The sequence below is a fragment of the Brugia malayi genome (assembly GCF_000002995.4).
Source record: "Brugia malayi strain FR3 genome assembly, contig: Bm_v4_Chr3_scaffold_001, whole genome shotgun sequence".
Taxonomy (NCBI): domain Eukaryota; kingdom Metazoa; phylum Nematoda; class Chromadorea; order Rhabditida; family Onchocercidae; genus Brugia; species Brugia malayi.
Genome location: NW_025062477.1, coordinates 6,470,141 through 6,492,353, shown reverse-complemented (window position 1 = coordinate 6,492,353; position 22,213 = coordinate 6,470,141). Strand labels below are relative to the sequence as shown.

General features: G+C 27.8%; 3 protein-coding genes across 4 annotated transcripts; 1 reads left to right on the top strand and 2 right to left on the bottom strand.

Annotated features, from left to right (window-relative positions):
• Positions 1-4,975: 4,975 nt before the first annotated feature.
• Bm14356 (Uncharacterized protein) lies at positions 4,976-5,333 on the bottom strand (the record flags this gene model as incomplete). Its single annotated transcript, XM_043080181.1, has 2 exons — positions 4,976-5,077; positions 5,313-5,333. Coding segments are annotated over 2 exons (123 nt in total), but the record flags the coding sequence as incomplete, so codon positions are not given.
• Positions 5,334-9,707: 4,374 nt separating this feature from the next.
• Bma-mctp-1 (Uncharacterized protein) lies at positions 9,708-16,537 on the top strand (the record flags this gene model as incomplete). Its single annotated transcript, XM_001900937.2, has 19 exons — positions 9,708-9,839; positions 10,144-10,264; positions 10,401-10,623; positions 10,708-10,816; positions 10,959-11,019; positions 11,217-11,353; positions 11,457-11,578; positions 12,528-12,601; positions 12,898-13,007; positions 13,186-13,240; positions 13,585-13,726; positions 13,908-14,010; positions 14,134-14,235; positions 14,408-14,505; positions 14,800-14,896; positions 15,396-15,551; positions 15,815-15,933; positions 16,070-16,179; positions 16,434-16,537. 19 exons carry the CDS (start codon positions 9,708-9,710, stop codon positions 16,535-16,537), a joined length of 2,175 nt encoding a protein of 724 aa, XP_001900972.2.
• A 1,698-nt stretch (positions 16,538-18,235) lies between these two features.
• Bm1954 (Uncharacterized protein) lies at positions 18,236-20,015 on the bottom strand (the record flags this gene model as incomplete). Of its 2 annotated transcripts, XM_001900935.2 has the most annotated exons (5): positions 18,236-18,416; positions 18,615-18,780; positions 19,080-19,275; positions 19,537-19,631; positions 19,862-20,015. In XM_001900935.2, the coding sequence occupies 5 exons, from the start codon at positions 20,013-20,015 to the stop codon at positions 18,236-18,238; spliced, it is 792 nt and encodes a 263-aa protein (XP_001900970.1). The 2 variants fall into 2 exon arrangements, with proteins under 2 accessions (XP_001900970.1, XP_042936114.1); XM_043080180.1 differs by lacking the exons at positions 19,537-19,631; positions 19,862-20,015 and having other exon boundaries at positions 19,080-19,212.
• Between the last annotated feature and the right edge of the window lie 2,198 nt (positions 20,016-22,213).

Genomic DNA, 22,213 nt, shown 5'->3' with positions numbered 1-22,213 from the left:
GCTGATGGTATATATAATATTCCTTGAATTTCTTACGCCAGTTTCTATATTGTTTTGTAATTTTTTAACGATTTCGAGTTTGTTGATTATTTGGATTTCAAAAATTTGGGTTGTTTTCGATCTGTCCATTCTGTAAAAAAAATATAATCATTTAACACGCATGACACTTAATGGATGTTCCTGAATTTCTGATCTTTTTACTAGTTACATCAGAGTTTACTAGCATTACTACTTTCTTGCATTCCTGCTTTTTATTAGTTTCACTTGCTGCTTACTTTCTTGGTAACTTTATTTAATGTTCATTTCATGTCGATTTCTGCATATTATTTCGCTATTTATGGCGTGTCTTTTCAGTAATTTCGCTTTTTGAATAATTTTCTAGATGCGTATACCCATGACATTTTTTGTTAGGTTTTTTTTTTTTACATTTTGGATTATTCTTGCTTTTTGCATGCTTTTCACTTTTGCATTCATTTGCTATTAATGCATGTCCTTTCCATGTTTTATTAATTATAATTAAATTAAACTTTTTTGTTAATCTCAGTACTGAAGGTCAAACCTGAAAAGAGTAGACAAAAAAAAGTTATAAATGAAAATGAGGAAATCAATGGGTGGAATGTAGTGCTTCTTTCATGCTAACAATTTTTTGAAAGAATCGGATATATATATATGAAAGCTTTGCGGGGGAAGAGGAAGATTCGGGAGTTTACAAGTTGAAGAATCTGGATACTCTAAAGATTTTAAAGAATGGTTCAGAAATACTAAAATTACAGAAAATTAGAAGAAATTCGATGACCAAAAAAATAATGCAAGGGAGAACATGATACAAGGAAAGCGAAGTCGCGGAAGACCCGTAGAGGATTTCATACTTCAGCAAGCTCAAAGGATTTGAAGGATATTTGGTTTAAAAACATCAAGAAAACCCCCGGAGAATGAGTTCCAGAATTTAAATTAATCGGGGAAATCTTTAGAGGAAGGTTTTGAAGCTTAATCTTTAGAGGAAAGGTTCTTAGAAATTTAAAAAACTGAAATAATTACAAAAGACCAAAAGTCTTGAAGAAAATGCAAAATGAATAATGAAGTTCTCGAGGGATTCGAAAATGGTTCAGAAAAATTTAGACAATTCGAAGTCTTGAAAATTGAGAGTCGAGTACAGAAAAGAACTGGGAATTGAAAAACCGAATGAAGAAGTTCCTTCAAATATCTTCAAAAGTTTTCAAATTCATTTTGAATCAATACTTGTCATTTCTTGGCCACATCTGCTACTGTTTGAAGATCCATTTCTTATTTCAATGAGTTTTACTTCGAAAATAAGAATATTGTCTTAAGCAGTGATATTTAAAGCAGTCTTATTGATCTGATTCGAAAGCTTTAATCTAAATTTCAAAGCGTTCTCCACATTTCTTGGATGAATTATTTTATTTTTCCTTTTCGGAATGTTTTTTCAATTTTAGTGGTCGAATTAGAGACTGAAATAGTAAATTTAGTCCAGAATATCGCACCATATTTTATGTATTGCACTTTGTTCTTGACATATAATAAACAAAAATTATCATATAGCTAAATGAATCTGAATAAATGAATCAGATAAATGAGTCAGACACAAAATTTCTCATCGAATTGCTAGAAAGAATATAGAACTTGATGACAGAGTCCCTTCAATTAATGTTCACTTTAGCCTAGTTCAAAGTTCTCTTTTGTGTTATTTATAACAATAGAAAAGATAACAATCTAACTAAACAGAACACTTCATTCAATTTAACAAATAGATTAATCGTAATAACTTGAAAACAATTTTCAAATTTCAAAAAATTCTATTTGTAGGAAAAAAAATCTTCCAATATACTTTTTTCGTTAGAAAACAACGCCCATAGTGACATAGATGAATATTTTGAGTATAAGTGGCGTTATCAGAGAATATTTAGAATGAATAGGTATGTTACATTTCTTTTTAGAATATTTGACTGAAGCATTTAAATTGAGGTTGGAGACTAGTAAGAATTTAATATGGAATAAATTGTAGCATTGAATCGAATTCAAGCAAGCAAATGATATTAGGAAGTGAAACCGTAGCCAAAAATTCCACTGTCTATCATAAAAGTTATTTACAACAATGCACATAATTACATTAATTTGAGTGCGAGTAAAGAGCTGTCATGTTTAAATGACCTTTACCCTATTGGTGGATTTGATTGTAACATTATGTCTGTTGTTTATAAGAGTAACTCTCAAAACAGAGGTCATCAAAATAAACATCTACAATATTTTGACATTGCAAGTAGATTTAATTTATGACAGAAAAAATTAATTGAGCAAAACAAAATCACAATTCTAATTTTGACTGTTCAGCTGGATGATTCATCTTAATAGAAAAGTTGAGAAAAGTTTTCAATAAATTAAGCAATGCAAATATTCTTTGTTGAAACTATAACATTCGAAGTCAACTACAATTGAAAATGAATATTGAACAAATGGTTTTTTACTGACTTGAGACATAAAGTTAAAAAGTTTAATATTTATCTATCTAAGGAGTGCTTAAGTAAGATGACCTTCACACCACAAGCTTCTATGGATTAAACTCAAAATTAATGTCTTTATTTTTACATATTATAAATATTTCGGTCTTTGGACACTATTCTGGAAGAGAATAGAAGACGATGAGATAAGCAAAGTTTGTTCGTAATCTATTCACATAGAAAGAAGAGAATTTTATTATATAAGCTGATGAATGGAATCAATTTAATTCAGAGATTAGATAAATGTACTGAAGCTTTCATCTATTCAAATAGATGGTTGTTTTTATGTAATAATTATTTTTTCCAATATGCATTTCAGTTTTTACGTGACAGAATAGATGGAATTACTTAACAGCCGCTTACGAATTTAAAAGCCATGTTCATCCAGGTCAAAAATGTTAAACTATAAAAGAAAGTTTTGTAATGTTTAAGAAGAAAAATAAAAAAAAAAAGAATTTACAGTTTGATTCCTCTCCTAATAAACTTAGAATTGAACCATAATCAGATATTCAAAAACTGATAAATAAGAGCTCTAAAATTTCAAATTTGCTAAAATTTACACATACTGATCCATTGCATCACTTGATAGATTATCTTAATGTATTTGTTTTTCTTCAATGAATAAGTTTTTCATTTTTCAAATTTTTGATTTCATTTTGTATCTATTTCATTGCTCTAATTGGCAATACTAATTATTCATTTGCAATTAGTTATTATTTGCAATGGACTGCACGAAAGTTCTGAAAATTATTGATTAATTTATAAAGAATAATTTAATTGTTGAAACAGATGGTAAAATGAATGAAAGCAAAGTAATTTGACAAGTAAAATTGTCATTGAAAATCAAAATAAATCAAAAATGATATTTACTGTACAAAAACTATTTGAGAAAAATTCAAATTGAAAAACTAAAAGCTTTGCATAAAAGCATTTTTGAAAGCATTGTATTAGTTCCTTTTTGATTAATTAATAGAATCGCTTTTGTGTAGTATCTTTTATCCTCTATGTATGCCATTTGGTACCAACAATATTAGTAATACTGAAATTAAATATTTACAGCAACCCAACTGAGAATTCTACTCGAGTAGTCTGCCTTAAATTTCCCAAATATCACACGAAGACATTACCACATGGAAGTACTTCCCCTCTTCCTCGCACATGTAACTCAGACGTACACTTTCATTTACACTTATACCACGCAAGTTAACTTATCTAAACTGACGTACGGATGCCAACATATTTCCAGTTTTATCATTTATGTAGAACCCGCAACCGCTCAATATTAATTTTATTGTTCTACGATTTAGATACGAAGTGTCTGTTGACACTAACTTTATTCACCACAGTAAAGCAAAACTAATAAGCAAACATTGATAGACGAGTCACTGCTAATAAAAAACAACAACGCATGAAGGCGCAAGTGTCACCCTCATAATTTTTGTTTTTTGTGATTCATTGATGATATCACAATAATGTGGTTGATGGCAATTATTTAATGACTAAATTCCATTTCACATTTTCATTTGTTTTGGCTTATTTACTTCGCGCTCGAAAATATTCTGATATATTTATCTCGCTCTACCATTCTCTGAAAAGCAAAATCATTTCCATCTTACCTGAATTGTTCTAACCTGACAGAAGATCACTAAGCAAAATCAATAGTAGTTAATGTTTTCTACATAAATCAAATCAATGCTGAGCAGTAAATAAAAGACAAAAAGGCATTGAACAAAATTATAAATCATGAAAAATAGTAAAACACAACAATGAAATTGATCGTAATCATAAATTATAAAATTAACGCTGATCTATGTAAACAAAATAAACAAACAGCAAAACAAGCAGTAAAATATAATTAAAATTTTTAATTTAGAAACTAACTTTAAAAAAGCTTAATGTGTTGGAATTAAAAACTGTACAAGATGAACTAATTGGAAATACAATATAACCTCATCACATTGCTTTTCCAATTAAAACGAGCAAATTAGCAAATAGTTTAAACAAAACTTAATTTTCTATACAAAGCTTATATGGACAATAAAATTGTGACATTACTGTGTTCATAAAATTTATCAGCATAATTACACTATTTTAGTGTAATTAAACCGTCATAATTAAGGATATTTGAAGTGAAGGATGAAAACTGATAAACATTATACGATTGTTATAAGAATTCTAACACTTCTTGATTCACTGATGAAGTGAAATTGAAATGACCTTTATGGGTAATGGAAACATCTATGCGACATCATTAATTGATCAGGCGACACTATCTTTTGTCAAGCTGAAAATGAATTGAAGTTATGAATCAACGGTATTCAACAAAGAATTTTGCTATTCCTGGAAAAAAAAATCTATTTGAGTCATTTTTTTATTTTATTTAAGCTTTTCCATAAAATGTTGACTGTGAAACAACATGAATCAATAAAATTTTAATATTATTAATGTGTATAATTATCCAAATTTACTTGATGACAAGTTTTCCGGATGAAATTTACTAATTTACATGGAACTATGCCGTACACGTCATCACTGGTACGAACCGTATTCTGCCGAATCACCTGGAGTTATTATTTAATTGCCTCAAAAAAAAGAAAATTTTTGTTATAAAATAAGAAAAGTAGAGAAGTAAACTTTCGAACAGAAATACTGCAAACAGTTTCGGAAGACTTTGCTAATTGCTACTCTAAATAAAAAAAATCCAATTTGAAATCACATTGAAACTAAAATGTTTTTGATAAAGCGAAAAAAAAAAAAAAACTGTAAAAAAAGCACAAAATTAATCATGAGAAGTACGGAAGCACTACAATATGACATGATATTAGCGTGATTTTTATGAGCAAACTAGTTATCTCTTGTTGTTAGCTGACCTGAAATTAAGTGCTGCATTTTTTATGCTTCAAATAAACATATAATTAATTTACAAATTTAAAATAAACATCTAATTATTTAACAAATTAAAAAAGTAAGGATGTACGTAGAAATGTAATTATCTCTTCCATTCTAAGTAGAAAGACTCGTAGAGTTATATCTTGTTGATATTTGAATTTAATAAATACGGAACAAGTCAAGTTCTCACCAAGAATATCAGTTGTAACGAATATCAAACATCAAAAAATTTCACAGCTTGGTTTTAAGAAATTTAAATTTTGTACAAATAATTTGGTTTGATGATTTGCACTCCAAATGACTGGTGACACATCAGGAGACACATCTTTAAAATCCTAGTAACAATATAATTGTGAAGACGAAGAGACAGGAATAGTAGTACTAATTGCTGAAAAACAAAACAATTAAAATGAGCGTCCTGTCATCAATTCTCATAAGCGCAAAAGTCGCTCATTCTCTTAGTATATTGAGATTTGTCAATTAATTCCTTTCTTCTCATATTGCAGCAAATGCATTTATTGTTTTACACAGAAACAAATTGTTGTACTAATCGATTTATCTTCTATTCCAGCCAAATTTGCATATAAGACCTCAGTGAAGCGATTTTGTTAGATTATCGATGTTTCAAAGTGATAAAGAAGGCATTAATTAATCTAGTAAATTGTTATTCAAATTTATCATAGATCAGTTCATAGTGTATTGTTAGTAGAATTAGCTTACTGCTGAATATTAATCGTACATTAGTTTAGCTTAAGAGGCAAATTCAGCTCCAGGGAATTTGCGCATTTGACTTGCTGAATAAGTTTTTATTCCAATTTCCGTTCTTTCTTTTTACTAAAATTAAATAGCAGAAATGGTTGGCTAACAACTTTAATTTAACGATTCCTTGATGATATCATTACTTCCTTTCATGCTATTGCAATATTTCCTACATATTTTCTTTCCCATATGTTTCAGATCGAGAAATTAATGATTCCCTCCTACATCCTTTTATTTCTCTCTTTTTAAATTCTGAATTTTAAATTTGATTGAAGTCTGCTTAGAATGAGTTCTTTTATTTCAACAATCTTTCTTCGATACATTCACTTTCAGTCCAATTATCATATTTCTGGAATGATAACCCATCACATTTTCTAAAGTGCTATCTTCTTCTTTAGTCTACAACTTCTATGTGTAAGAAAATTTTTTTTTAGATTTTTTGTGAAGGAATTCAGTCAATCTTAAGGTTACTTACCTATTTATAATATTTCATACTTTAATTACCTATTTATAGTATTTAAAATATTTTAAATGACTGCAATTTTACAGTTTTTGTCGCAGATTCTTGAGAAGTTGGCTGATCCGATTCACTTAAGACAGGGTTGTCGCTGCTGGGCTTAGCTTACTTGGCCAAAAAACAAGCATGGCCGAAAGATTCTTGTCCCTATTACTAGTCTTCAACATGGAATTCATTTGAGTGGTCGAAAGGCTTGAGGACTAACTACTTTCATTTCATCTTTTTTAATAACTTTTTGACACACAAATAATAGACCTTAGTGACTTCTATGGTCAACTGTTAAAAGATTCTAATGTTTTATTATTGCCCTCATTGTTTAGAATTTGAAACTAATAAAACTGTAAAAATATTAATTTCAAAAGGAAATAAGGCATCATTTAAATTTTTAATTTATTTATTTTGACTAATATATTAAACTAGCCAAATTAGAGATCTTTTCCAACCCAATCTCTCAATTCACACTTTCCTTTATTGCATTGTTCACTTATTTGTATTTTGAATTTTTTATGCATGTCACCCGTTTGTTTTTTGTTGTGATTATTCATAAGATTAGATAAAAAATCTGCCTTACAGAAAAAGAAATTAAAAGTAAAAAAATTAGCCTTTCACACCATATTACAATCGAGGAGAGTACTGGAAAATTATTTAAATCATTTCAACTCTTGAAGTAATGATGAAGGAGAATAGATTTATGAAAGACCATATGAAAAATGTTGAACTGATATATGAAAAACAGAATCAAAAAATTACACTGAAATCGAAATTACTAATCCTTTGAAATTGCGACACTAGCATAAAATGACAGTCAACAAATAAAGGAACTCGAATAATCTCAATAAAAAAAGAATCATAAACAGAACACATTTGTGAATGGTCACATCTGGGATATTTCTCTAATAAAACGATATGAAAATGATAGGCTTACATATTTAGTCAATGAGTTTTCAGATTAAAAGAAAAAGAATTAGAAGATTAAATGAGAAATGATGTTCCTCTTCAATGTTTCCCAACGTATTTTCATTTCTTTTCTTTCCCACAAACTTATAAAAATGAAAATTAGTGCTTTTTAAATTTGATAAATTCTCATTCATAAAATATAGTATACAGAAAGTTGTGATGCACATAGAATATTCAAAAGTAAATCGATCGTTTGTCACATCGAACAATTCTTGGAGATTTTCAAATATTCTTTTTTCCCATGAAGTTTGATTTTTTCATAAAATTTGATTAAATATTAATGCAAGTGGCAATAGATTATCAAAATACATTCTTCAAATGATTTCAAATAATCCCACAAGTGGAGTAAATTAATTATTATTCTTATCATTTGGTTAACAGATGATTTTCTGCATTATATTATTGCATTTCGTTCTTTCAATCTTTTAATGATACGTTTGCTTCACTTTATTTTCAGAATAAATGACTTGTTTTGAAAAATTCTCAAAGTGCACAGATAACAATGATAATCAATTTCAAGCAAAATAAAAGATCTGGCAGAATGAATGTTCTGATAATCCAGAAATTTTCAATCACAACAAAAATTTCCAGAAATTTTTTAATTCTAAATTACTATATGACACACCGTTAATTGTTTCTTAAATAATGTCAATAATTTGATCCAAGTAAGTTTAAGGAAGATATCTTCTCATTAACAGAACATCTTAGCATGAATGAATTAAATAGGAATCATAAATGAATATGAAAGTAATCATATGCATTTCGTTCGATCTTCCATTTCTATTGCTCCTTTATTCGACCGTCCCCGCCTTCTTGTGCGGCCATCTCCCAGACACATAGGACAGAAAGGAATTGTGATCAAATATGCTAGAGTTTTGTTTATATTTATAACTTTGATTGAGATTCGAGCAATTTTCTCTGCTTGTCCTATTGATTCACTTTAAATCCAAATATTGGAACAGTTGTCCAAATGTGGTGCTTCCTGTGCAATGCTATCATTTCTGCTTCATAACAGTTTATTTCCCATTCTTCCTGTTACTTTCATTTCATTTACAACAAATTAATATAAAATGTTTGCACTGCAAATATGATCTTTTTGTTATAAGATAATGGTAATGTATTCGAATATGATTAATATTATTATTCAAAATGAAGTATTGAATTATTCATTAACTTTCACAATTTTATTTGCATAACTTTACCAATGAAATAATTTTCTAGGATTTGTATGATAATTACAATTGAGCCAGGTCATAGTGCTAATTAATGTTGTCTTACTGCTTTTCTTTTTTCTCCTCCACCTCAACAGTGCTAATTAATAATTAATTAACAATGAATTCATGTGTTAACAAATATAATTTGCTGAGTTAGTAAAACTCACATTTCTTTCCTTCTTCCGTAAAATCGTTAAATAGCAATAAAGAATATTTTAATAACACAAATAAATTTTAAGTATTTTCCATATTTGCTATATGTTGGAAAGATGGATAAAATAATTATTAAATTTATTTTCTTTCTTTGATTTATATCAAATATGATTGAGTGAAATCAAATATAATTAATTCAAATTATTTGCTTTCACTGGCATTAATGATAATGTTTTTTTTTTCTGCAATGTGAACAATATTCAATATCAATTTTGCTAAATACGAATATCACTTGGTTATATTATTATCAGTTCATTTTGCTCTGCTCAATGATTAGATCAACTCATATTATGTTTGCAAGTGATACTGAATGCTACTCTCTGCAATTGCTAGAATTGAGCAAATTTCAAAAGTTATAAAAGCATAAAAATCATACAAAAACAGATGTTATTGTCTTTATTTTAATTTACTGAAATAAAACAGAATAAACTCTTAGTAGGAATAGAAATAGAACACTCTTAGCAGGAATAGAAGTAGAATTAAAAAAGAGAGATAATTGAAATTTTATTTTGCCAGCACTACTGGAAAAACTAAGTGGTTAAAAATGTTCCAATAGTTTTAATTAAATGAATTATCTTCGAGCATATTGTTATATTGTTAGTACCTAAAATTTAATTATTATTATTTCATCTATAGATTGTTATGAGTTCATCGCTATTAAAAGGTGTCTTCAAGAGAGAGTTAGGTGAAGGACGTTATCGAAGATTAAAGGAAAAAGATGATACTTTCGCTGATGAAGCAAGCGACATGTCATCTCCTCCAGTTACATCATCTGTAAGGATTCATTTTTTTTTTTTTTTTTTTTTCACTTTTCATCTTTCTAAATAGTTCCACTCATGTGACGATTTTAGTGTCACACGATTGAATTTCTTGAAGAAATTGGCAAATCTTAAAAGGCTGCAAATTTTGAAAAGAAATGAAGTATTTCACATCTTTTAGATTTTTCCTTGATAAATATTAAAGTAAGACAAGTCTTAAATTTTTTATAATAGACGATTTTCCATCTTCGAAGATGTTTTTAGTGTATAAATTAGTTTAAACATTAATTTAAAACTCATTATATCACTGGCAATTGTAGACAGCAAATGAACAGAAGTGTAATGTTACGTCGAAAGAGTCAAATCCGGAAGCTTATGTAACTTTTTCGGTACGGATATGCTTGAAGGAAGGACATAATTTGGTGATTCGAGATGCTTCCGGTCAATTTCAGATAATTTGAAGCATTTTAGTTGAGAAATATTGTTATAATATAATATTTTGACGTTTACGGATTAGCTGATTTTCTTAAGTATTTTTTAAAAACGAAAAAGAAAATTTTCTAGATTAATTTTGCAGGAAGCAGTGATCCGTACGTCAAATTTAAATATAAAGATCGGACTTATTTCAAAAGCTCAACAATTTACAAGAATTTAAATCCAATTTGGGATGAAGAATTTACATTATTAATAGACGATCCTACTACACCAATTTATATGGACGTATATGACTATGACCGTTGGGCAACCGACGATTATATGGGTGGCGCTATTATTGACCTCAGTCAATTAAGACTTTTTCAGTGAGTTACCCATTTGTGCACTATATAAAAATACCTCTTGACGAGATGACAATAAGTAAGAAAAGGAAAGATAATGAAATTTAGAATGACAATAATGAAATTAAAACTACGAGAAGAAGGAAATGATGAAAATATGGGTGAAGTTGATATCGTTGTCACAATTTCTCCTTTGACTACCAGTGAAAAAGACGAAGTAAGAGTGTTTTCTTGAAGTTTGAACAGAATAAGATTTCTAAAATCTTGAAAGAGAAAAAAGAAAGTTTTAAAAGTAGCAATGATTGATTTAAATTAATTAAATTAGTCATTAGTTTTAACGATTTTTGATTTGATTATAGTTCTTAAAAAAGGCGACCCGTGGAATAATTTGTGAACGACCGAAAAGGACACCTCAAAGAAGTATGTCAATAATTTTGATCTATTTCCTCTTTTTGCTTCATCTATTTGCTTATTTATGAATAACTTATTTTTTTCTCTTTCTGCCGGTTTCCTAGAGTTTGCTATTTTTGAAAAATTATTGCATACAATAATTTTTTAAAGTTTTTATGTCTTCTACTCTTTTTTCTTGAAAATGAATAAATGAAATTATCTTACAGTGACGCAAGTTTGGTCGTCTGTTGCAAACATCGTTTTGATTGAAGGACGAAATTTAGCTGCGACAAATGGTTCCGAAAACCACTTTCCAGATCCTTTTGTAAAATTTAAACTTGGAAGTGAGAAATATAAAAGCAGGGTATAGTACTTTTAACACTACTTTTAAACATACTTTCATTCATATTTGCGAGTAAAAAAATAACAAATTAAATTAAAATAACAAAATATTATTGGATTGACAGCCTGTAATGCGGAATAATTGTCCGAAATGGTTGGAACAATTTGATCTGCATATGTTCGATGAACCAAAACACATACTTGAAATGATGGTTATTGATAAGAGAACGAATTTGAATATTGGGAGGTTCATATTGTTTGTAAATAAATTGTTTGTTTATGTTTATTGTTTATTATAGAATGAACACCAAATAAGAAAATTTAGAATGACATTAATAATGAAATTCAAATTGCATGGAAATGGTAATAATTTACTTCTCGTTTTCAAAAACAAAAGCATAGAATACAGATAAGTTTAAAAAATTTCTGAATGTAATAATTCTTGAAAATTTGTAAATTTTAGAAAAAATTTCTAGAAACTTAGCAAAAAACAAATGAATTCATAAGCAGTAAGCAAGTAAGCGAAGCGAGAAAAAACAATTATTTTTAAATGTTCCAATTTTTCTTTTAAGAAATGTAATCTGATCAATTGTAATTATACACAAATCAATCACAAACTCGCCACACTTTAATTAATTTGAAGCTTCTCCCTTCTCCTTCAAATTTCAAAATTTTACTCTGCTCAAATTTAAAGAAAATACTTTCTATGTCATATTTTTTTTACTGGCAATTAAAGTAAAAATTTTGATCACAATATCAATTTCACGCGTAATTTCATCATTCCTCTCTTCTCATAATTCCTAAATTTCCTAAATTTTATTTTTTTTTGTTCTTTCCTTTTTTGTCATCCTAAATTTTATTGTCTTTCCTTCTCTTACTTGCTATTAGCTCGTCCAAAATAAATAAATAATTATTAGTGTGTCAGCTTGATGTCTTAATTTTTATTCAAATTGGAAAAAGAGACTAATCCAATAAAATATTATAAGCAATAAAGTTTTTGCAAGTGTAATGTGATGAATGAATTAATAGTATTAAATATAATTGAACATATTAAATATAATAGAAATAGAGTTAAGCAAATCTTTCTTTAGGAATATTTCAATCGCTAGTATAAAATCTGTTTATTTGGAGCATTGATCACTATGAATAATGAATTCCTAATCGAACATGACTGATTTATTTATTTAACATTTCAGATGCAGTTTAGATTTAGACAAATTGGAAAAAGAAACTCCGAATCAAATGATTTGTGAACTTGATCGCGGTACTGGTAAGATATCCCGCATTTTTTACTTTCAATCTTGAAATGAAGAATAGAAAGACATAAAAAGTAGTATCATTGTTTTGAATACTAAATGATTTTGATGGGTGGAAATTATCACTAAAACTATAAAATCTGATTTAATTTTTTGCTAGCAACCGAAAGGAATATGTATGATTTTACTTATTCTAGCAATGCAACTAAAACTTAAGTTAAATATGAAAAGAGCGGTGATGAATGAGAACGGTGAAAAAGTAAAAAAGTGCTATTTCCGGTTACAAAATGCATTTTCCTGATTTGTTTAGGTTCTATTCTCGTTCTTATATCAATAACAGGTACATCTTCTACTGATGCAGTCATTGATCTGTCTGATTTTTCTGGCGAAGACATAAGGAATGCAATCATCGAAAAATATGTCAGTTTCACTTTGTTTTTTTTTTTGAGAATTTCTGTAATTTTATACAAATTTCCCATCATTAGATGATAATGATCACAAAATGATAAGAAATCTTTCATACAACAAATGCATGTATGTATGTAGTAAGAGATGTGTTTCTGTTTCTGCATATTTCCATACAGTTAAATATTTGCAGAGTTTGCGAAAAACGTATGAATGTTTCCGCGATATCGGTTTTCTTAGTGTCAAAGGTTAACTTTTTTATCAGATGAGTAATACTAGACTAGTATATGAAGTTGATTAAACAGATAGTTTCTATAACTCATTAAGTTTAATTATACCATCGAGAAATTGTTAAGCTCTATGCCTAAAGACATATGCCTTAGATGTACATTCTACGTGTATCAAGATATATTCACACCCACACACTCACGTATGACACGTCTACGCTGACGTACATTCATAACACCCATGCCAAAACCCCCTACACTACATGTCCAACATCTACGTGTTCGTACACACACACATCAACACCCACGCACACGTATGCATACACGTACCTACATATAATATGTCGATTCAATGATTTTTGCAGTATTTCGTGCTCGCAATTTGGCATCAGTTGATGCGATGAATAAGAGCAATCCATTTGTGGTAGTTGAATTGGTGAATGCATTGTTGCAAACACATACGGAATACAAAACGGTTAATCCGGAATGGAACAAAATTTTCACATTGTATTTTTTTTATACCTTCGGCCATCCATGCCATAATTCAAATTTCAAGGTTCATACAACCAAACTAAATTAATTGCCATCTTTCAAATAATATCAATAGATATCTGTTGATTCAATATCAATATAATTTACCTTTTTTTTTTTTTTTTTTTTTTTTTAAGTGTAATTTGAAATATTTTAGTGCAGTGAAAGATATTCATTCAATACTTGAAATAACAATTTATGATGAAGATCCAAATAAAAAAGCAGAATTTTTGGGCAAAATTGCGATTCCATTATTACAGGTAATACTTAAAAGCTTAGAAATGACCTAAAAATGTGGATGGAAAAAAGATCAAAAGAGAATGAATCATTTGTGAATAATTGAAATTAATTATTAAATAGTGCTGATGATCATTTTCTTGTAGATTCAAAATTGCGAACGAAAATGGTATGCTTTGAAAGATCGGAAATTGAGAACACCAGTTAAGGGACAAATATTGCTGGAAATGGATATCATCTGGAATCCGGTAACTTTTCGGATATAAGCCATTTCCTTGTAGATTATTATGTGAACTTGAGAACACTGAAAATTTATCAATGTTTTACAAAATGTATATAATAAAATAGAAATACAACGCTTTTCTAACTTTCAACTTTTACTCTCTGATTTGCTATTCCTGAAATGATAATGTATCGCAGATTCGTGCAGCAATCCGTACTTTTACTCCACGAGAACGAAAATATATGCAAATAGATCCAAAATTCAAACGACGTATTTTTATGAATAGTTACGCAAGGTTTGTAAAATTTTAATTCATAGGACATAAAATAATAATTTAACACTAGATAATCACATCGATTGAAATAAAGATTGGGTGAAAAATTTGGTTAGACTAAAATTTCTAAAAGAAGTTCACCTGATTCACCTGAGCAGAATATTGCAGTCTTTAAATGTTTGGCTATAAGCAAAAAGCAATATGCCTTTAGATTCGCATAAAATTTCCAATGTATTCCGTAATGCTTTAACAAAATCTAAACTGCTAACAGATATAATTTCTCATAGGGCAATTCGAGAGTTCAAAATTTTTCAGACTTCGAGGATTTCTTCTAGTACTGGTGCAAATTCGAGATTATGTGCAGAGTTGCTTTGACTGGGACTCACCAATGCGTTCCATATTTGCATTCCTTGTGAGCAAGTTTATTTTGATAGATGAAACTTTTAATTTTGGATTTTCAACGGTTACTAGAAACTTTTAATGCTTCAATGTTATATAGAAATGGAATTTGGCAAATTTTGGAATTCAATAGTTTTTAACAGAATTAATTGCATACTAAGAATAAGTTGTTATGCAAAAGGAATGAAATGTTTAAATTAGATTATCATCTGTCAAATGTTTGACTTTAATTTTTGTATCAAATCTTTCAACTGGAAAATTATCATCAAATCTACAATTTAGTCGTCTGTATTTTATGTAATTAACAAACAGTTCCATTTGAAATTTCATTTTTCATATTAAAAATTAAATATCACTAGTTGGGTTTTTCAGTTTTCTGCTATCAATAGAAGAAGCTTTTAAACTTTAACAAAACTAAGGCTCATCAAAATTCGACAGAAATGAGCTGGCAGACTAGCAATGCCCACAGTAAAACATTCATATTTTTATTTTTTATTTCTTTCTTCTTTCAGCTATTTATAATATTCGTGTACTTCTTTCATATTCATCACATTCCAATTATCATATTGCTTTTTTTCCTTCGACCCCACAAAATCAAATATTTGGAGCCAAATAGAAATGAAAATAATAACAAACCAATTTCGGAATCAGACGAAGAGATTGAGATGGTAATACAGCATTTAATTAAAAATAATACGTAGCAATAATTTTATAGTACAGAAAAATTGGATTTAAAATTTGAAAAAAAATGAAATGTAGAAATTATACCTGAAAAAATTCATTTGATTCTTTTGTTAAGCATATTAGCAAAGTGTTGCTTATCATTCATTATGAATTGCGATCCTCTTTATTTCTTTGGATAGGTATTGATTTATTTGATTCTTCTATTATGCGACATTACCGCCTATCTTCTCATCTTTTTCTTGCGCAGAGTGGACAATCATCATCATCATCATCAATCCGTGAACGCTTCAACACCTTACAAGACACAATGGCTAAAGTACAGAATATGATGGATTTTACCGCATCGTTGTTGGAACGAATTCGAAAGTAATTAACCCAAATTAAAAAAAAATCTTTTGGCTTTAACAGATTAATCAAATTTTTATGTCAAAATTTTAAAAAACGAACGATTTCCAAGAAAAAATTTTTCGTTTACAATACATTTAAGTTTTGTGATTTTTAGCACGTTTAACTTCACGCAACCGTATCTTTCAACGTTAGCTATAGTAACACTTTCTATTGTTACCATTTTGCTTTATTTTGTACCACTGAGATGGATTATTATGATATGGGGTAAGCAATTAATCGTCTTTAATTTTTTTAAATTAGAAAAATTCAAGAAAATTTTTTGTTTGAATTTAAAATGTTACTGCTTCACTATTCTTCCCTGAAAATGAATGAATAATAAAAGTAATTTTTTGATACATAATAATAATAATAAATAACTTTTTGTGGTAAAAAATAAAAAATGGTTTGTAATAAAAGTGTTTTTTGATATGATGTTATTTAATAATACCTGAGTTGTTTATATGAAGTTAATACTTCAGGTATCAATAAGTTCACGAAAAAATTGCGCAATCCAAATCTTATTCCAAATAATGAACTTCTCGACTTTCTCTCACGTGTTCCAAGTAACAATGAAATTGTATGATTACAATATTTCCTTTTTTTTTTTCTTTCAAATATGCTAAGTTTTAAGTGGACATATTTTCATTATTTCATAGCTCATCTGGAATTCAAATTTCCATATGCAACCAAAAATATCTTAAATTTAACTTTCTTGTTGTCCATTACAGTGATCAAACGAAGTATAAATGAAAAAGATAAAACAAATCAATTAATTTACTAAAAATTATTTTTGAAGACAAAAAGAAAGAGAGAAGTTTTAACTGCTAGAAGTTGTATAATTGAAGCTAAAAAAAATTTTTAAATAAATTTTTCTGCCTTCTCTTTTATTTCACTCATTTACTTTTGCAGAGAATTTACAAAGAGTTCACTGTGCAAGAAGTGCGCGACAATGTACAAATTAATAACGGTGGAAATAAAGTAAATAAATGAAATATTGTTGAGTGAGCAATGGTTCATCAGTTAAAATTCACTTATATTTTTGGAATTTTCTCTTGTGATAATCAGTAATTCACTTTTTGTCTTTTTATTTAAATCAATTATGGGTTGATTTCCTTGCATTATGAATTGAATGATTAAAATTAATTGAGAATAATGAAATGATTGAAACATTAATTCTTGTTAAATGTATAAACCATAATCATATCAGTTCTCTAAAAGTCTCCTCAAACAAATAATGCTGTTTAAAGTCATGATTTACATTGTGTTATACCCTGGTGGAATAATAATTGTCAGAAAAATGAGAATTACTATATATTATAGTAATCCCACATATTTTAAAACTTTGAAAAAATTTTTAAAAATATGTCATTCACTTTATAAGAAATTACTATCTAAAAAACTCTAATTAATATCACGAATAGTTATTATTCTTCATAAAAATACCAAAGGATATTTAAAACTTTTTAAAACAGCAAATCACAAATGTATTTAACATTCTACTTTAATTTGAAAGAGATATTCATATTTGCTTTCAAGTTTCATATTAGTTCACAGAATATGTTTTGATATCTTATCAAATGAGCGCTTTGACCTGTAACAATTAACGAGGTGAAAAATATAATTTTCATTAATATTATTTTTCGTTTTTTTTTTTTTTCTTTTCAAATGATGACGATGACGACATTTTAAAATGTTTTGTTTTCTTTTGTTCCTTAATCAGCAGAATACAACAATAAATAAGCGCTTTTATAATATAAATATACTTACTGTAATGATTAGCTCTTTATAAGATATATAATTATAATAATTGTAAGCAATAATATACAATATAGACTATAATAAACTATTCAGTCATAAAATTTCATTTTTCTTTTTTTTTAATCTGAATAAAATGAAAACTTGAATTAAAGTTCCTTGAAAAAGTTGAGGATAAATCATTCATCAATGGGAGCATTAAATCCAGAAGGAACGGAAACAGGTTGTAGACTAGAATGATCACAAACAGAACAATTAATTGAAATGTTAATGTATTTTTTTCGTGCTATTAACTATGCATCATAGCATTAATAAATCAAAGTAAGCGGAATTGTCCGGTACATCTTTCAGTGCAATGATATTTTCAAATGGGTTTGTGTAAGTTTTTTGAAATAAAATATACTTTTTGCAAATCAATTTTTTTCAATCAATAAATTTTAACAATTGCATTAAAAACATTAGGTAAAATGTTTTTGTTTTGTTTGCATTGAAATATATATTAATCACTATATCATTGTCATATCAACTAGAATGTGGAAAAGCTTGAATGATAAGAATCAAACAAATCATTGCTTCGTCGTCGAGCAAGCGTTGATGTTAGCATTGAGAATGGCGAATGTTGTCGTGATGGAAGCGAGAAAAGTGATGGTATAATGGCGGGTGACGTGGATCGCCGATAAGACGAACTTATTGGACGACCAAAAGTCCTAATGAAAAAAAGATTCATATAAAAAATCAAATCAATGATAAATATCAAAGAAGAAAATTAAAACGAATGACATCTATTTGTGACACTGCTCTTTCTGTAATCATTTTGCTATTTTATTTTGTTTTTCGTCTTTTTTTTCTTTCTAATTTTCTATTTTCTCATTTATTTATGCATAAATTAGAAGATAATAACTAACGATGTCTGTGAATATTTGAAAGGAAGTTGTGTTATTGTGATATTTCGGCAAGTACTTTTTGGTAACGAATGATTTTGAATTAATCGACGTTTCAGCTCTGAACAGTACACATCTGGAAGTGCCATACCATCTTGATTTGTTTCAATCATTTGCACCGAACTGGAACCTAAAAATTAGTTAATGATAGTTTTCTAAAACCAATCGATTACGCAAACATTTATAGAAAGTGATAGCTTTTTTTTCACTTTCAGCTTCAAAAAGGATAAACTATGATATTCATATGAGAATTATGCAAAGAGATATTTCAAAAAGAAAAGTTTGAAAGATTCATTCACTTTCTTTTTGCACTAAGTGCTTTGTATCAAATTGAAAATTTGTTTACATTTTAAATTGAAATTATCACAATATAGTTGAACAAATTAAACAATCAATTAAATGAGAAAAACAAACAACAGTAATTGGAACCTTTCAATTTACGTTCGTACTCAATCATTTGCCTCCAAAAGCCTACGTTAGGTTTCACAACCGGTCGAGCTGACTTAACAAAGTGATACGCTTGACGTAATGTCATCCGTTCATGCTTTACGAGATATATCATGCATAACGTAGCAGACCGAGATACCCCAGCTACACAGTGCACTAAAGTTCGACCACCCCTATCCTGAAATACCACTTGTTAAGCATTTATCAAATGCATATTTTAGCTTATTTCAATCTTAATAGCTATAATTAAGTTGTAAATTTTAAATTAATTATTTCAGTAAGTTCTTACTGAAATAATTAATTTAACTTCGTAAAAACTTGTTACCTTAACTCTAGTATATGAAACAAAATTAAAAAATAATGAGACAAAAAATGTTAATAAAGTTACATAATCATTTTAATGACCAAAGAAAATGAGTAATTAATTAGATTTAATCACCTTTATTGCTTTGATTTTGTCTGCAACAATATCAAAATATTGATCAATTTTTGCATAGGGACTATCTTCTATTGAGATCCTCAAGTAGTCAACCCCTAAAAGTAAATTTTTCAATTTTATTTGCAACAGAAAAGAATTAGATGTAAGAGATTGAGAAGAAATAAAGAAAAATAATTAATTTGTCCATTGATAGACAAAAGCCAAAAAAAAATGATGCCAAATTGGCTAAAAATAAAAGTGATGACACATCATTGCTTCTATTATCCATTTTCATACTAAACATGGGTAATTTTAACATTATAATGAAAGGAAGACTTAAAATTACCTGGAATATGAGTAGATGGTTCTTCAACAGTTGCATTGACAATACATGAAATTTTCTTTTGACGTAATTTTTCAAGTTTTAAAACACCGGCTCCAGAAAGAAATAAATGATCAGTAACCTCAGAAATTTGCCCAAACAGTCCAATTCTCGACATTAGGAAAGCTCGATGGGTAAGATAATAAGAATAATATTATGTCCAGAAATTCTCAGCAAATAATTATAGCAAAAGTTTTGGAAAGAGAAAAATTCCAATTCTTCAATTTAACAAAATTTCTCCCATCATTTACACCGAAAAGATGATAAACAAAAACGAAATTTTCTGAAATTAAGGAGAGTTTTTCATAAATTAATAAAAGTATACTTTATATAGTATATTAACGAAAATATACCGTTTAAAAAGATTTAAAAGTATAAATGGGGCAGGGTTACTAGGGAAATAAGATATAGAATAAGAAAAAGGTGAATTAAACGTGACCTCCACATAAGTAAAGTGAGTTATCCTTACCATATGCGCATTTCTTTTTTCTTTTTGTTTTGACGTTAAAAATGAAAATTCGAATTAAAGGAATGAATTATTATTGTTTAAAAAGAGTTATAAGTCAGATCATAAATGACTACAATATGACCTTTTGATTATTTGATCATTCGCAATGGCTTGTGAAACATATATGAATTTCAGGATGAACAAAAAATTTCTTTTGCTAATAACTGAATATATTAAAAAGGACGTTATGATATCATTGCGAGAGTATCTTTTTCCTTTTCAAAATGAAAAGAAGAAAAAAAAAAAAACACTGAAGAAATGGTTGAATCAGAATATAAAAGAATAAGTATTTTCATATTCATTAAAAAAAGAGAAGAAAAAAACATACTCGTCAATATTAATAGAAAAGTAAAAAAACGGAAAAGGAAAGGAATGAATCAGTTCATTCATTCATTTCATCAAATAAAAACTTTGTTCATTTTTTTAGCAAATCAAAATTTTTTTTGAAAAAAAAATTTTTTTTCAACTTCTCTAACACAGTAATTGTATTACAAACAATATCTGTAAGTGGTATGATAATAATGATATGATAAGAAGCAAAATGCCATTTTATAACCAATTATTTTTACAAAAATACATTTTTCAAGTTAAGTCTACGGCTCTACCATCACTATTAATAAGTCAATTCTTCTTACCTTTTTTAAAATTTCTAAAATTCAGCTATATTCAGCTATTTCTTAAATTGAACATTGTCACTTCAACAAGGATTGAGAATGGGAGAATAATTTATGCATATTATCTGTTATCTGAAAACATTTTTTAATTAAATTAATAAAAAATAAATAATTCGAAAGAATCATTCAAACCGATGCAAAAAAAAAAAAAAAAATTATTATTTTATGCCATTTTTTTTGCCATTTAAAAAAATTTGTAATTAATGAAAACTTCAAATATTGAAAATAACAAACATTGTGAGAAATTTTGCGCAACTAATGCAGAAAGATGCAAACTTGAAGGAATTATTCATTCAAAAAAAAAGAAAGGAAAAGAAAAGAAAAGAAAAAGAAATGAAAGATAAGAATAAGAAAAGTGGAAAGAAATATATGTGTGTCACATTAAAATATATTATTATTATTCGATGGAATGCATAAAAATGATTTTAATTCTTACGTTTTTTTTTCCATAATGAAATGAATTCCTAAAATGATAATTTCAAAAATAAAATAAAATAAAAAACAAACAAAACGACACAAAAAACCAAATTAATTTCTGGAAAAATTTCAAAAGATTTAAAAATAATATTTTCAGGAAATGAGTTAGATGAGAAGTTATTATTTCAGATAATTGATCAGAAATTTTGTTTACTGAGATCTATGAGCGAGACCGATGATCTTTGACCGTTAAAAGTAAATAAACGAAAAAATGTCGATAATGAAGATGAATGATGAAAATGAGAACAGATATAACATCTACGTAAGTATACGAAAGCGTATCGCTTCCGGAAAGATACAATTTTTTTTTCATTTTTGTTTTTTGTTTTTTGTTTTTGTTTTTTCATATATAAAAATGTGGAGTGATGAAATAGATTTTTAAATTTCAAATTAAAATTAACTCTATTTACTTAATTTTGATTGAAAGAGGAGAAAGTGCAGATGTTTAACAAGACGTATTAAATTGCAATGCTCTCGGAAATTGATTGCAATGATTCATTTTAAATAAAATTCCAATTTATAAGTGAAAATACTCGTTTTGTGTGTTCATAATAGTCTTAAGTATAAGGATGTTTTAAGTTATATTTTTGTTTTAATTGTTAAATGAAATAAAATTTGTCAGACTACGAACAGTGAATAATAATTTATCATGCATTA